This window comes from Aythya ferina (assembly GCF_964211825.1).
Source record: "Aythya ferina genome assembly, chromosome: 24".
In the NCBI taxonomy this organism is placed as follows: domain Eukaryota; kingdom Metazoa; phylum Chordata; class Aves; order Anseriformes; family Anatidae; genus Aythya; species Aythya ferina.
In genome coordinates, this window is record NC_140322.1 from 2,041,075 (window position 1) to 2,058,230 (window position 17,156).

A 17,156-nucleotide genomic window follows, 5' to 3' on the forward strand; every position below is an offset into this window, starting at 1 on the left:
ATACGTAATTGGCATCTTTAGGATATTCAGTAGTATTTAAGTGACACTTCTACTTGGGCATGTTAAATCATACAATTAAATTCTTAATGGTGTTGATTTGACTTCAGACTCATTTGACCCTCTCAGTAAAGGACTGGGTTTGCAGTCACGTTCACGAGCAAGACGGAGACACAGAGATGGCTTCCCACAGCCAAAAAGACGGGTAAGAAAGTACTTGTGGAACATTAGTTCCTTGCATTTAAAGTAATAACATTATATGCATGTTTATTCTCAGGAGTAAAGAATATGCTCTAGGGTGAAAATGAGAATTCAATTTAACTGCTGTATATTTTTTGTCCTGTTTTGCTGCATTATACAACGTTTTCTTTTCTTCTCTACAATTAGGTAGAATAAATGTTTTTTTGTTTTTCTTTTTGGTGCAGAACATTTAAAAGAACATTTAAAGAATGTTTATCGTTTCAGCAACTGCAAAATACTTGTTTTTAAGGAGTGTAATAATCTACAGCAAAGAAGTAATTTTTCTTGTGTAGCGGAATGTATTTCTGTGCATATTTATCACAGTGAGAATTACTATAATTTGTTGCACCTTTTCTGTACAGTGTTGCTAATGCTTGTCCAGATATTAAAAAATACATATATATATACCTTCTCCTTCTGTCAGCAGGATTTTGTTATGTCAGTGCACTGCTTTTTTTATGTGATACCAAATTAAGCGTCCGTAGATGAAATACTTAATGAGCTTTTATTTGCTTTGCTTTGTTTGTTTTCCCGTAGGGACGGAAGAAGTCTGTAGTTTCTGTAGAGCCCCGCAATCTGATGCAGGGCTCCTACCCAGGTTGCTCTGTTTCTGGGATGACCCTAAAGTATATGTATGGGGTAAATGCCTGGAAGAACTGGGTCCAATGGAAAAACGCACAGGAGGAACAAGGGGACCTGAAGTTTTCAGGTAAACTTTTTCTCCATCTGTGGAAACAGAAATAATTAGTTGAGCAGCTCTTGGTATTACATGTTTCTCAAGAAAAAAATTAGGATTAGTTAGCGAGTTTTGAAATGACCACGAGTGGAGAAAAGATTTTACAGCGTATCATGTTATGTCTGCCTTTTCACGTGTTTAAAAATCTCAGCTATTAAATTCTAAATTGCTCTGTTTCCTCTTAAAAAAGGCTTTAAAGTATCAGATTTCTTTTCAACATTATAAATGCTAGCCTTTCAACCTGCCCTTTCTGTTCATTTGCATGCAGATATTCCTCATTTGTAGAACAGATGTTTTATGCAGCTGCTAAGCCTTTACTGATCTATTACCAGGCCATACTTCTAAGCTGACTACACGAACCTGGCCCCATCTTTTTCATCTGTACCTAACACATTCACAAAGTATTTGTTTGTCAGCGTAACTGTTTGCTTTAAAAAACTGTATGCCAGTCTTAAAGTCTAATACTTTATTTCCAGGTTCGCAGATGGAAACAAACCTTCCAGAGGTGTACCCATTCTTTGTTGCACGCTGCTTACAAATAACTTTAGAAGGGATTAATTGTTTCTAGTGTCTCAAAGGGATTATAGCTAATACTGACAATATAAATGTCACTTTTGTTTGTTCTTCTAATTATGGATTATTTATTTATTTATTTATTTTTACAAAAGTGCAGCAGTCCTGGGGCTTGGCATTGTCTAACTCCCCTTTTCCCTGGTCTCAGATGTGTCTTACATGTTTGCACTGAGAGGTTTGTGGGCAAGTTTTCAGAGTACAGCAGAGAATTTGAGTTAGGATTATAACTGAGCTTTCTGGGGACAGTTTGGAAGAGAGCAAATAATATTCAATACCCCTGCAATGTAAAGAACTAAGCGTGGCAAAGCTTATATAAGAAAGATCCCAAAGGGGAAACGAGCTCTGCATTTTCCTCTCTTGTTTGGAATTTTTGTTGTCATTACATGAGAACAGCTGGTTTTTGTTTCCCAGAAGAAGAGCAATCATATGAATTACTATCTTTTTCTCCTGGCTAATGAAAGAGAGATTACAGACAGTTCCAGGAATCTCTGTCAACCCCCACAGAGAGGTTTCCTGTTCAGTCCCAAGCAGTCACTCGTGTGAGGTGTGGAGCAGCCAAGCCGAGTAATTTCACTGCGGATTCTTTGATCGATTCTCTGCTTCCCTTTCTGAATCCCATGGCCCTTTAAACTCTTCATTCCTTCTCCCTTTAAGGAGTCGAATATGCTGCTCTCAACTCATATCCAGAACTACTAGGAAATACTCAAGATCTTTTTCTGACTCAGGATTCCCCTGAGTCCAGCTATAAAGGTGATGCTGAGTTTATCAACCCCACATCTCCAGCCTGAGTACATGTTACCATTGCCATGCCATATCTTTGGGTTCAATGAACTTAACCGAAAATTTAAATGTCTTAACTTTAAATACCCGCAATCTTACTACTCAGTTACGGCTTTTGTAGTAGACTTACTACTCAGTTACTGGCTATACAGACTGATTTATTTTTTTTATTGGCCAAATAGACATTCAGTTGTTAGCCAACAGATAGGAAATAGTTCACACATTTAGTCAGACAGGGAACATCGTGTTTGAGATAGGTTATGTAAAGATTTAATCCGTTGAATTAAGTTAATTTTCATAATAATTTTCTTCACCACAGTTCGTCCTGTGAAAGTCAAGGAGGACATTCTCTCATGCACTTTTGCTGAACTGAGTTTTGGCTTGTGCCAGTTTATTCAAGAGGTGCGGAGACCAAATGGAGAAAAATATGATCCTGATAGTATCTTATACCTGTGCCTTGGAATTCAGCAGGTAACTCAGAGAACTGGGATATTGCTGAGATTGCTGAGAACATCAAAACTTTTGGTGTTTGTTTTTTTTTTTTTTTTATGCTTTGTATCCACAGTCCCAAGTAGCTGCTTGTTTTTTGTAGAGGCAAATATGTATCTGTTTTGTGCTTCATTCTTAGTTTGTCTTAATCTCTTATTTGGCTAATTAGTCTGGACCTTGTTTTGATTGGAGTAAATAGGCCTCTTGTGTACTTGGGAGGAATATGGTTTGGAGGGCAAGGTGTTTCTATTTAGATACAAATCTTTTGGTTTGGTACCTTGTTTATCCTTTTCATATATAGGACAGATTTGTAGAAACCTGAGGTTCCACAGAAGAATTAGCTATGTAATTAATCGGTTTAGATCTAAAATAGCTGCACAATGCTCTTCCAGTACACAAGTTTACTTGGAAGAGATACCCAGCAAAGGCTGTGCTCTTTCAGTGGCTCCTTCAGTGGGAATAATAGCATTGTACTTAATGAATACTGAGAGCAATGTAAAGAGTCCTTGCTACCTGCCTGCAGAGGTCAGTTTGAAACAGCTGCAGAACAAATCCAGGATAATATTATCTTCTCTTGAAAACTCCCAGTTCATTAAACTACTGTTAGGGTCATTTTGTTGTTGTTAGAATAGCCTGTTTGTTCCTTTCCTTAAACAATCATTTGGAGATAAAGAATCAAATGCTACTTCTAATGTAAAACCTACCACTTGATTAGGCAAGGAATTACTTTTTTTTTTTTGTTTCCTGGCTACACATGAAAAAATGTAGGAGTTAGAATTCAAAGTACCATTGATAAGGTCTATCAGCATTTTTTGTGTTCCAGTTCTGACTTATTTATTGATACATACTTGTGGTCTCTAGAAAACTTTTTAGTTTGTTTGCTGCTTGACAAAAGTTTAAGGGACTTTTATGTTGATGCTGTAAGTTGAGCTGTTTCAGCAGCCTAGCACTGGGCCTATATCTATTGTCAGAAAGTATTAGCATGTGAAGTTCTTTTCAATAGAAGGGTATTCAGTACCTCTTCTGCTGTATATGCAGACTTTTCAAGAATAGTTAATACCTAGATGATGATTTTTTTCAGAAAAGAACTCTAAAGCTTGAAATAGTAACAACAATTTTTGCTTAGACCTCTTGTTTCATACAAGGGAGGTCCCAGTCTCTGTAGAAAATCTTATTTAATATCTTAATAAAGGTTTCAACAAAGCATTTTGGACCATAAGACACTTGGACATGAGAAAGGAAGAGAATCTGATGTCCTGTATCTTCTCTGCAATGTTATGTAATCATAAATTGTATGTCTTCCTTTTTTTCTCTCGTAGTACCTGTTTGAGAATGGTAGAATAGATAACATTTTTACCGAGCCCTATTCCAGGTTTATGATTGAACTTACAAAACTTTTGAAAATCTGGGAACCTACAATTCTTCCAAATGGTAGGACAATTATTTTATTTTGTGTAGCTGCATGACAAAACCTTATTTGAAATTAATATTTCTCAATGCCATGAAGAAGCATGTGGTCTGAGACATTCACATTAGTCTCCTCTTTCTCCACCATGCAGTTGTTTATAGTAGACTAGAATCATGGCTTTTGTGTCTGTCTCCAGTTATGGGTTACACTTAAATATGTCTTTGTCTCTCAGCTCCTTTGAAAGAAAGGCTTCCTATTCCTGTGGTCAAAACACGAGTTATTTTCCCTCAAGTTTTAGCTAATCTTTTTGAATAGAGGTAGCCAGAGCTGTGTGCGCTTTTTGAGATGAGTTACTCACCTCAAGTTCCATGTAGAGTTGCACTAGTTGTATATATCATATCAGTATAGGAAAAACTTCTGATAAATCAGAGGACCACATTAAAAAATCGTTGGAGACTTGTCTAAACTCCTCAATTCCAAGTTCTTCTCAACTTGCTCACTTCCAACAATAAGAGTTCCCAAATTCTGCAGGTATTTTTAATCGGTCTTCAAATATGATCATGCTGTTTATAAAGCCGGACACTGGTAATATAAGTATGCAAGATCTTTTTCAGAGTACCACCAAAACTTAAGTGATGTTGGCAACTCCAAACAACTGACTTTTTGTTTAGAAATTGAACTTTCTATCAGTAGAGAAATAACCCAGTTACTTATAGATAGTATAATATATAGTATAATATTAGACAGTATATAATATATAGTGTAATATAGACAATGTAATATGATATATAGTGGAGTTTTCTTTCACAATAAATCTCTCGTAAGGCTCCATTTCTCCTTTCCTAACTAACTTACAACAATCAAAATGGTCTATTTGAATATGGATGGTACATTTTAAACTCGTGCTCCATGCCTTAGGAATTAGACATTTTTGCAGTTGGCTGACTGGTTTAATACAGTGAAATTAAAACTTAGTGAGATTCTGTTGATGTGTGCAATCTTCCTTTATATCCTTCTCTCCATTCTTCAGGTATTGGAAGATCATGCTGTTCCACAGCTTGGTTCTCCACGCTCCCTCTTAGGTTCATGCATGCAGTGCTCTTGATTTTATGTTACAATTGCTTATGATAGGTCTGAATTTGATCTGATATGCAGGTCGTTCACATACAAGGTGAGCTGAAAGGGGACTTATATGCATCTTTGACAGAATCTGCCTATATAATTTACCTCATTTCTGCCTTCCTACCCTGCTCGTGTATGATGCTTTCACTTCCTTTGGGAAGATTCTCAAAATCTGCTAGATTGCCAGTGGTCCTTAAAAACTGTTTATTTGTAACTGAATATGAGGAACTGCCCTAAACTTGCATAAATATCCCTCTTCTTTTTTTTTTTGCCCATTGTCTCTAGGTTATATGTTCTCGCGAATTGAAGAGGAACACCTATGGGAATGTAAACAGCTGGGTGCATATTCCCCTATAGTTTTACTGAACACACTTCTATTCTTCAACACCAAATACTTCCAACTAAAGAATGTCAGTGAGCACCTGAAACTATCCTTTGCCCATGTTATGAGACGCACCCGGACTCTGAAGTATAATACTAAGATGACATATTTACGTTTTTTCCCACCCTTTCAAAAACAAGAGGTAGAATCAGGTAAATGAATGCTTTCTGATCATTTGAATTTCTGCAATTATATTTGTGTTGTCTATTCTTTACTTTAAAAAGGGCTGGGGAGAAAAACATGTTATGGAGCAGGCAGAGCTATGGGTAGTTTGATTTCTGCTATCACCCTGCACATTTTTTAATTTTTTCACTCTAGGATGGTTTAAAGATAAATTCTGATGGACCAAATGCATCCAGTAAAAACTTACAAAATAGGTGCCAATGTTTGCCAAGAAATACTGTTTTTCATTTGCAGTTATTTTTTGCTGTTTTGAAAAGGGAAGCGTTTGATCCTGAGAGGGGTAGCAGAGAGTATTTTGGTAGGATCTATTAGAAAGATGGTTGTGTTCAACTTCTAACTGAAAACCTGTAAGTTATGCTGTCTGCCATTGTGAAATGACTTTGTAAGGGTATCAAGTGGGATCACGAAACTATTAGCTTCTTCAGTTAATAGTTCCAATATGTTACATTAATTGTCCTTTATTAAGAAAAAAAAAATATTCCCCGTATTGTTCTGCTAGATGCTAGTTCTAGAAGAGGAATAGGCTATGGACACCCTATAGCTTGTGGTATTTTACTCATCCAGCAGATCAAAGCAGTTGACTTGTATTTGGTTTTGAACGACAGATAATCCCTACAAGTAGCATGCATCTGTGTGTTGCACAGTTGCATCAGGCTGGTGCTAGGCTAAGGGACTAGATCTTATTCTTAACGTGCTGTTCTTCACTGAACTTCAGTGATGCAATTTTTGTGTGTCCAGATAAATTATCTGTAGGCAAAAGGAAACGCAATGAAGATGAGGAGGTTTCAACAGCAGTGGAAATGGCTGAAAATACAGATAATCCCCTGCGGTGTCCGGTCCGACTTTATGAATTTTACTTGTCAAAATGGTAAGTGATGGAACTTGATTTTTGATCTGTATGTAGACTAGAACAGGTATTTGGGCAAGTATCCCCCCTCAGACATCATGTTCCTTGTGAAAGCTGATGGCTTTTGCCTGCTGAAATGGGAGATTTACTTTATTTAGGAGTTAGAAATGAGGCTATATAGCAAGGACATAGATATCAATCATTTTGTCTTTCCCATTTTGCATAAATTTTAGGTAGATCACTGAGCAGGTATGGTGTTCTCTTTTCAAAGAAAATACACCCAAAAAAAGTAAACAGGCTCTCATTAGTGTCAGCTGCAACTCAAATAAATCACCCTCAAAAATGCACCTACTGAGCATACTACAAATAGTCCCATTACTTAGGCAAAGGCACGCCTAGCAGCTGTCCTGACTCTTTGTCTCCCTCTTCTTATCTTTATTGTACTCACTTGCATATCATTAGAAGCTGGTAGTTGTCCTTGGGCTGTGAAAACGTTTCCATGCTCCTCATCGTATATCATAGCTCCTGCAGAGCCCCTGCAGTGGTGCAAGCAGCAGTAAAAAATCACTTTGCTGTTTTAATGTGAATACTCCAAAGCCAAGCAGGAGGAATTCCTGCTCTGGAGGACTTGGTCTCTTCCTACCAGCACCCGAAAGCTGCCTCAGAGTCTGATGGTCGGTCTTGTAAGCAGACTCACTCTTGGGCTCACTATTCTGCAGCATGAGCAGGCAAGCTAGGATTTAGTTTTGCTAGTACTTGAATATTCATTGCCCCAAAGTACACAGCAATTCTGGAATATTAGAAGCTGTTTTATTCGGAGATTAAGTGTCAAATGCATCTGTCAATCATACCAGGACTCTAGTGTTGTTAATTGGATGATAATATGATTGAAGAACCATGTCTATAAAGAAGTCACGCAGATTTTCTTTGTAAACAACTTAGAGAACCTGGAAACAACTTAAATGCTCACTAGATGAAGGGGGGAAACCAAATCACAAAGAAAAAGATTTAAATTATACTGCTTCAACTATGGTGTTGTAGTCTCAATGTAACTTTCATTTTCTTTGTTTCTCCATCACAGTTTTTGTGACTAGGACTTTTAAAGCCGCCTTCTGTAATGTTTTCTTCCTTTCTTTACGTTGACAGTTCTGAAAGTGTGAAGCAGAGAAGTGATGTATTTTACCTTCAACCTGAGCGCTCCTGTGTACCCAATAGCCCCATGTGGTATTCCACATTGCCAATAGACCCAGGAACTTTGGACATCATGTTAACACGTATTCTTATGGTGAGGGAGGTACACGAAGAACTTGCCAAAGTCAAATCAGAGGACTCTGATATTGAGTTATCAGACTAACAGAAGTGGGGTATTTTCCTTTGAATACACATCAGAAGCACCAAACTGTGAATACGTCCAGCCTTTGGAAAAATGTGTATTAAATAAGCCAAGATAATGTCACCTACAGGCATATTTTGAACCACAGCGGATGTACAAACTGGAACTGGAAGGAGGCAAGCTATGTAGGCTGCAAGAAACAACGTCCTGTGGCAGGCAGCGATAAATCCTCTGAACAAATTCAAGATGAACTAACCTATTTGAGTGGTGCATAAATCCTTCATCTGTTTAGGGTTTTAAAAAATTGTGAGATATTTTTAAGGAAAATGGTTGTGTAAAATCTACCATGATGATATCGGGCATGGAGAGCTAGACCGTGGCTCTCGTGACCTCGCAGCCTGCTGGCTGGCAGTCCTCGCTGCCAAAGAACACGTGGAGATCTGGGAGCTCTTCACGAGGACAGGAAAGCGGTGGTATTTAGACAGGCAGACACCTTCCGTTATAAATACACGTACACATATGCTTTTATAATATTTTTTAAAACTGGGATCAAATGTTAGCAAGGCAGAAGCCGCTGGCGTATCTGCCGGGGAAGCTGTCTAAACGGACAACTGTCTGGCTGCTGTTCAATGGTCACACGATGCCAGAGTCTAGCTCTCGGTCCAGGCTAATAGCTAACTCTACCTGTTTGGTCTTCGATGTGGAAGAGGTGCTGTAGGTCAAACTTCAGAGTGATCATGTTACGGGACGAACATTTTTGGGTTATGTACAGGAGAGTGACTGTCCTGGGGTATGTGCAGAAAATCCCTTTACTAGCCCAGTAGCTCTGCAGTCTGTTGATTATAATCTAGCAAATACTGTGGTGCGCGGAAATTTTTTTTTCCCTTAAGGCAGCTTTCCTTTCTCCTCTTTCCCCTACTCCTATGTTTTTGGTTATTTTGTAAGGCAAATCTGGAGGGCCTTGTCATTTCAAACGAAAGTTACACGCACTCTTTCTCTTTCCACCTTTGCGACACGCGCCGTGTTGTACAAAGGATGCAGTATTACTTCTGACAACAGAACTGTGGTAGAAAATTACCATGTGTGTCTTTTTCCCACCCCACCCAAAGAGATTTAGTCATAGTGTTGGAAAGCAAAAGAGACTTTTTTGAGGCTCGGCTGTTACTGCATCTTTCTGAAGAGAAAAGCTCCCACGTTGTGTTTAGAGGACAGGACATTATCAGATACTGTCTGTACCTCCATTTTCTCAAGCTATAGATGTGTGTTTCTGATGACGAGTTACCACAAATTTGTTGGAAACCCAAACTATTTTTAAAGAAGAGAATTGTATGGGTTTTACCTAGCTCTGGTCAGTTATCCATCTTCTGTAACAGGGGTCTGATATTTGATCTTGTCACTAAAATTTCAAGAGATGAAAATCAGCAGCCTTGAATTATATTTCCTTTCTTTTTTTTTTTTTTTAATTATTTTTTTAGCAGTAACAAAAGTAATTTAACAAAAATAAAATCAGAAAGTAGTCTATTGACGTTGTGTACTCGGTAGTCCTGTCCCTGCCTGTAACAGATTTCACTGATGTATTTTTTAATACAGAAAACTATGTGAAAAGTAAACCTGCCCCTGATTCTGTCTGATCAAAGCCCATCTGTGTCTGTCTTTTCTGATCAAAGATGCTGCTTTCTCCATGTCCTGGCTTGGCACTCCCGGGGGGAAGATATTTTGGCTGTAATATGTACCCTTCAGTAACCTACCGTGGCAGCACTCGGAGGTTCAGTGGTGATCCTGTAGGTTAACTTCATGTTCTGTGAACACTAACCTGTCCCTCCCCATAGCTACATTAAAATAGTTGAATAGCAGGCACAGTATTTTGTATTGGAATGGTTCAGAGAATGTTTCAGGGGAAAAAAAAAAATCATTCTGGAGAGATTAGTGTATAAGGGATAAAAACAAAAAGCCTGAGCTGTGTTAGTTGCACACAGGTGTGCCCAGAACCTCACTGTTAGTAGGAGGCAGGAAGGATCCAGGAATTACCGTATTTTCTGGGCATCCCACGTACGAGTGCAGCAGTTTATGTCCTTATCAGGTTACCTTTGCCCTTTCCTTTCCTTCCCCTGACATCTCTACCTGGGAAACGAGCAAGGGCAGGAGGCAGGACAGGCGCTGGGAGGGCAGCTTTCAGCTGGGTGGAGCAGAGGCTGTCAGCAGAGTGATACCACAGCTGAGTTTCCCCTTAACAGACAGGAAGTATTCCCATAGAATAAAGTAGTGTATTTGTATATTACGAGTAATGTACTCATTTTGCTTCTCTGAAGACCCTCACTTTCTGTTTTTTATGAACACTTTCACATATGTTGATTTTTTCCAGGTACATGGAACAAAAGATTTTCGCCCCTCGCGTTCTCTCAGCAAGGAGAGTTAAATCCCTTTAAGCTTGACTGGCTGTAAGCAATGCTGTTAAACATGGTACTAACTCCTTTTATTTCATAGCTCTGAGATGAGAAGGGGTTCAATGCAGCATCTTTTGGTGATGTAATTTAACAGAACAAATAGTTTCAGTTTCCATTTCTGGAGCGAGACACTTCCTGAGCCATTCCTAGTCAGTCTGGCTAGAGTTCATGCTGACTTGCAAGGTCAACTCATTATCTCCAAGGATTGAAGTATATTTGTGGGTTATATACACAGTATTGAAGTTCTGACACAGTTGTTTATAATAAAAAGTAGCTGAATCACTCGCTAGCCACGCAACGCTGTTTGTTACTTGAAATATTCTTTTAAGGAGAAAAATCATGTGGTAGTCTCAGTGTGGACAGAGAAACGACAAAGATGAGAGCGAGACAGACAAGTAGAAGGTAATGCTTCCTGTTGACAGGGTTTCTTACCTATCTGTGTGCCTTTCCACTGCTAGAAACATGTTGTTTAGCTGTCTCTAATTCTCAGTGTGCAGAGATGACAGCACAGCTGTACAGGCTGTCTAGCTGGAGAGTTTGGAAGTGAGAGTGTCCTCGTTACCGAGGATACTCCTGTAGAGAATTGCAGTTCTGGCCGGTAATGCAAGTCTTGGGGTTTTGCAGAGATTTTTATTTAAAATGCTTCCTGGAGTGCAGCTGCTGCCTATGCAGCGCTGGCGTTTTCCTGGCCGCTTTCATTCTGCGAGGTGCTCGGTGCAGTGCGCACCTTCCTGGCTTCAGCTGACTACAGAAGGAACCTGGAGGCACTTTGAATGTCACAGTTAGGTGCAAAAAGAAGCTAAATTATCATAGGAATTATTCTGTCAACCTGATTAATGACTGATCTGAAAGAAAACCCTGGACTTCTCTGGCAGTAGTCTCCAGCCAAGTGCTATCCCCTCCGAGACTTGAAATGAAAGGGCAGCAAAGTCATTTGTTTCATGCTTCCTAAGGGTATGCTCACACAATGGCGCGGCACCACTGACGAAGTTTTAGTGCTGGGGTTACAGAAGTGCTGCTGAATGTGCAGTAAAGTCTTTGGGTTTTGGTAACAATCTCAATAACTCCTTTCAGTCCCTCGAGCAATAGTTTTGCTGCTGCCTTCGAAAAGAAAGCAACAAATGCTATCGGATAAAGTCTTAACGTGCTCTTTTCAACCTCCAGTCACCACGCTCTCTGTGCAAATTGGAATTTCGAGTTTTGTTAATATCAGCAAACAGGTGTTCCCCCTGCTTTTCTTTGTCTTTCAGCAGCCATCCATTTGAAACAGTCCTAACAGAGCAGAGGCAAAAGATTTGCTCTCTTGTATTAAGTTGCTGCTAACCTACACTATCTCCCAAGTAGAAGGGACAAGATTGCAAGATTTGCCTTACAAGATTTGAAGAAATAACAAGTTTTTGCAATCAACTTAGATTCCCTGTTTCTGCAAGGATGTTTACCACCAGTCGCTGCAGAGGCTGCAGTGTTCTGCAGGGCAGTGAACTGTAATGCACAATTACAATGACTGAAATCTATTGAATATTTCTCTGCTTTTCTTTTTTTTTTTTTTTTTTTTTTTTTTCCCCCTTTCTTTTGCATAAACTGTAAAGGCTTTAAGGAACCCAGACATCTTGGATTCTTCTAGTCCCAGTACTTAAATTTCCTTTGGACAATAACAGTCACTAAGCTAATGGTTTTTCAGCAAAGATTTGTTCTTTAATAAAGACACAAAAACTGGAGTATCTTAGATTATCACTTGCTTGGAGGGAAAAATGGAATTTATTACAAGAAACTGTCAAGCCAAACAAAGCATCAAACACCGAATCTCAAAATGCCTCCCAAGTGCACGATTTTAATTAACAAAATTCCAGTCCCGCTTCCTCGTGTTCAGCCTTAATTGATGCAGGCTGCGATGCCCACAGTAAGTACAGCTTGGTAAACTTTGTGGCTTATATTCGATGCTTTGATACACCGATGAGCAGCATCCCTAGGGCCTTCGGTCTACAAGTCTTTGACCTTTTTACTCTCTCTACGTTTGTAACTCAAAAAGAATGCTTGGAAAAGGTCTTTTAGGGCTGGAGCCAGGATTCTCCGTCTAGGAAAGGGGTGTGAGTGACTGCTCTTGACTTGATCCCCAGGTGAGCCACGGACTCGTCCTATAGCCCAGGACCTGGTGAAGGTGTAACTACTGTTGTATAGCTGAAGCCTCATGTTTGGTCCCTTGCCAATCCGTACCTCGGTTGTACCCATCTGTAAATTGGCCAGACTTTCCTACCTCGTTTGGGCATTATGAGGCTAAATTCTGTAGGATGCTTTGCAGCCCCGTGATGAAAGGTGCTATATAGCTGCAAAGTGTTACTTCAAAAGATTTAAATAGGTCACCAGTGCATCATAACCTATATTAAAAAGACTTTTTTCTTATATGAGAATTTATAGAGTTCAATGTATGGTATTAATAAGTGAATTACTGAGACCCCAGAAATAGTTTTTGTTTGAATCGTATCTGTATTCTGGAAAAGTGATTAAAAACCTTTAACCTTAATAAAAGAGTACATCCTCGTTTCCTGTATTATGTTGGAATCTAAGTTTAAAAGCAGAATCTTGCATGTTTTAAGGGGGGAGAGTTTAGTTGTTTCTAAGCCAGCATTGAAATAGCAGCTTAATATCTTCACAGCAAGGCTTGGTCTTTCCCGCATGGCTGCACAGCAGCTCACACTGAGTTTTGCTCCTTTTTGAAGCCTTTGGGATTGGCTGTAATTAGATCAACCACCACAGTTGTCACACGCACCCCTTCCCCGAAACCAAAAGGAGGGGCGGTGGTGGCGTGTCCTCCAACTTGGCAACCGCTCAGCGCTAAAATGTCAAGCTTTCCCCGCTTTTCAGTCGATTTCCATGCTATTGCTTATTCTTCTGCAATGTATCTTTTCTTTATCAATGCATTTTTATACAAGCAGAGAGAGAAATAAAGCAGCCACCTGCTCCTGCCCAGCGAGGAAACCAAGTGCCAGGACATGCTGGCAGGGAACTGGGCAGGGCTGGTGCTGCCCAATGCATCCGCGGGCAGGAGGACTCCTCAGCACTGGGTATCCCATCTTCTCGGCTGTCCTAAAATCCCAGAACTGGCCCGAGAGCACGCGTTAACAGGGAAACAGCAACCTGGAAAACCTCCTTGAACAGAGCTCGATGTGGCTTCCAGCAAGGGCAGCGAGAGAAAATCCAGAAATGCTGGATCCAGAAATGCTGGATTTCTGAATGAAGTCCCTCGCCATGCTCTGAGGCTCTGCCTGGGCTGTGCCGTGCTCTTTAAATAGTGGGGTTCTTGCCGCTGTTCCTAGGTCAGACAAGCAAAGCCCCCCTGGGCACAGCAGGTCAGTCACACAACCCTCTAATTCAGGCACGGGGAAACTGAGATTCTCCCTGGTGTGTCAGCACAGCAATAGCATGGCTGGAGGAGCCCCCAGTGGAGCAGGGGGATGTGGCCTGGAGGAGGCTGCGGCCCATGGAGACCCCCTGCAGGAGCAGGCCCTGGGCCGGAGCTGCAGCCATGGAGAGGAGCCCACGCAGGAGCAGGGGGCTGGGGGAAGCTGCCTCCCATGGGGGACCCGTGCTGGAGCCGTTTGCTCCTGGGGGATGGACCCTGTGGGACGGAGCCGTGTGGGAGCAGTTCTGGAGGAGCTGCTGCCTGTGGGCAGGCCCCGCAGGCTCAGTTCGGGAAGGACGGCATCCCGTGGGACAGACCCCACAGCACAGGGACAGGGAGTGGCCGTGAGGGAGCAGCAGGGGAGATGTGCCGTAGATTGACAGCAGCCCCCATTCCCCTGTGCCGCTCAGGGGGAGGAGGCGGAAGAGGGTGGATGGGGGAAATATGTTTTAATATATTTTGTTTCTTGCTTCTCTGCATTGTTAGTAATAAGCAATAAATTTCTCTAATTTCCCTAGGCTAAGTCTGTTTTGCCTGTCACGGTAAGTGTTGAGTGGTTTCCCTGTCATTATCTCAACCTTTGAGCCCTTTCTGCCATAGTTTCTCTCCCCTTTCCCTTTGAGGAGGGGGAGTGGCCATGGTGGAGCTCAGCTGCCTACCCATGTAAAACCACCACATCCTCTGACACAGACACACACAAGCCACCATGACACATCACCTGCAAAGCCATTTTTATTATTTTCCATATGCTCAGTGCTCAAGCGTGTTGGCAGCTCCCTGCGCGGCTGCTGAGGAGCTGCTGGGCTGGCGGGGCTCTTCCTTGCACCGTCCGCTACCTACGGCATTCTTTGGGTTTGCCACCTGGAGCTGTGCTCCCCTAAAACCACTTAGCACCAACTATTCCACCGAGTGTCCCCAGGATTGATGACAGCCCAATTTTGGCACCAGCAGAGAGTCCTGCGGCTCCTGCAAGGACAGAAAGAGGCATGATGCTTGGGCTCGTGGGTGCTCACTGCTGAGGGACAGAGCACGGGACAGAGAGAACTGAGGACTTCTCCTGACCCATGCCAGTTCACCACCATGCAGGGGCTTTGTTTTCTCAGCATGACCAAGCCCTTCCAGCTCTCCCTTCTGGCAATGGCCAGAGCTACCAAGTGCATAAGCACTCCCGGCAGAAGAGGAAACAAATATCTGCACAGGCTCACGTCTTCAGCACAGGATCCCATATCCCAGCAAGCCCCGAGTCTTCCTAGCACATCGAGGATTTATCCCGTCCCCATGGGTTTGGGTGAATAAAGCCAAGGATGCACTGAAGGGCACAGGCTCTGCAGCAAGCCGAGCTCACAACCTTGTCGCTCCTGCATGTGTGGTGCAGCTCAGCACCCCACCACTCACCGATCGACTGCAGCGTGGCCACTGTGCTTCCGGCAGCCACTCCTCCGTTGTTGGCTATGGCAGCCGCCGACATCATCTTGGCAGCCATGGACCCCGCGGCGATGCCGCCCGCCTTAAACCCCAGCACAGAGACGACTGCTGGGACACCGAAGAGCACCAGTCCTGCAGGAGGGACACCGACACATCTGCTACCCGCATGCCAGGTCCCATCCCAAGGGGACGGGGTGTCAGAGCAAAGAGCGGGGGCTGTGGGGCACAGGGTCGGGAACACACCATCCCCAGGGAGAAGGGGAAAGGCGTGCAGGGCTTCAGCAGTGGCTGGTGACGGGTTCCCCAGCACACCAGAGCCCGGCTGAAGCCTCGCTGGGTGCCCAGCCCAGGCACAGGGCAGCCCTCGCCCCCGACCTCTGCACACCCACCCCATGACACGGGTGCGTCGTGGCCAAGCCGGGGACCAGAACCTTACCTACTCCTCCGGTGCCCAAAATAATCATATTTCTGATTTTACTTTTCATTGCTAGGACAAAAGTTGAGAAAAAGTCACTGAGAGTGGGCAGAGCTCACCCCCAGGCAGAGAAGATGCTGCAGGACCGATGGCTGCCCCGTTCCACCACCTCCTGCAGGCTTCCCTCCACCCCTAGGACCCACTGTACCTGTTGCTGTGCTTGCAGGACTGCTGCTGTGCTTGCAGTGCCCGTCTGCCCTCAGCACACCGATAACGTGGATAAAAGATGGAGCAGGGAGCGCCCCATCTCACCCAGCACCGCCCCGGGGCCGCCCCACACTCGTCAAATCTCAGCCCAGGAGGAGGAGGCCGGTTTGTTTTCCTCTCGGTTAATGTTCACTGGAACTCCCATGGTTTGGGTTTGTGTAGGAAGAAACACATGGGCGACGCATGTACCTTTCTGATTCTCTGCCTCACCCCCCGCGGGCAGTGAGCAAGCAGCTGTGCGGGGCTCAGGTTAAACCACACCAGGATCCAACGCCTTTATCCGGAGGCTCAGATACAGGGGGGTCACAGGAGAGACCCAGGGGCCTTTGGGGGGATCCAGGGCAGTGGACGCAGGCACCAGCGGGGTTGTGGTGGGGAATCCACGGGGTCACAGCAGGGACCCGATGACAGCCCCAGCAGCTGACACACAACCCTCAGAGCCGTGGGGGTTCCTGATCCCCCTGAGGAAGAGGAGAAGTCAGCCCGAGCCCAGACCCTCCATGTGCCCTCCCTGGCCAGAGCTAGGCCAATAACTGGTGTTGTTTGCACCTCTGTGAGAGCAGATTTAAGAAAGGAAAACAAAACAAAACAAAACAAAAACATTGATGGGGAACAGCAGCTGCGGGAGAGAGAGGGGTGAGGGCCAGCCCTGCAGCCCCCAAGGGCAGTGCAGGAGGGCAGGAGGTGCTCCAGGCAGGCAGCAGCAGTTCCCCTGCGGCCTGTGCAGGGAGAGGCCCCTGGTGGAGCAGGCTGTCCCCCTGCACCCATGGGTCCCACGTGGAGCAGATCTCCACGCTGCAGCCCCCCCATGGCTGGAGGAGCCCCCGGTGGAGCAGGGGGATGTGGCCTGGAGGAGGCTGCGGCCCATGGAGACCCCCTGCAGGAGCAGGCCCCGGGTCGGAGCTGCAGGCACAGAGAGGAGCCCACGCAGGAGCAGGGGGCTGGGGGAAGCTGCCTCCCATGGGGGACCCGTGCTAGAGCAGTTTGCTCCTGGGGGATGGACCCCATGGGACGGAGCAGTGTGGGAGCAGTTCTGGAGGAGCTGCTGCCTGTGGGCAGGCCCCGCAGGCTCAGTTCGGGAAGGACGGCATCCCGTGGGACAGACCCCACAGCAC

At 43.7% G+C, this 17,156-nt stretch overlaps 1 protein-coding gene across 11 annotated transcripts in view; it reads left to right on the plus strand.

The window, feature by feature from the left end:
- ZMYM4 (zinc finger MYM-type containing 4) overlaps positions 1-9,700 on the plus strand; it is a 41,967-nt gene extending 32,267 nt beyond the window's left edge. For 8 of the 11 annotated variants that reach the window (XM_084497148.1, XM_084497147.1, XM_084497144.1 and 5 more), the window contains 7 exons: positions 108-202; positions 775-946; positions 2,646-2,797; positions 4,135-4,246; positions 5,631-5,879; positions 6,649-6,778; positions 7,904-9,700. In XM_084497148.1, coding sequence (XP_084353274.1) covers positions 108-202; positions 775-946; positions 2,646-2,797; positions 4,135-4,246; positions 5,631-5,879; positions 6,649-6,778; positions 7,904-8,111 — 1,118 coding nt within the window. In that variant the 3' untranslated portion in view covers positions 8,112-9,700. Of the gene's footprint in view, positions 1-107; positions 203-774; positions 947-2,200; positions 2,297-2,645; positions 2,798-4,134; positions 4,247-5,253; positions 5,395-5,630; positions 5,880-6,648; positions 6,779-7,903 lie in introns of those variants that run through there. The other 3 variants (XM_084497146.1, XM_084497150.1, XM_084497151.1) reach the window with 3 other exon arrangements.
- The last annotated feature ends 7,456 nt before the right edge of the window (positions 9,701-17,156 follow it).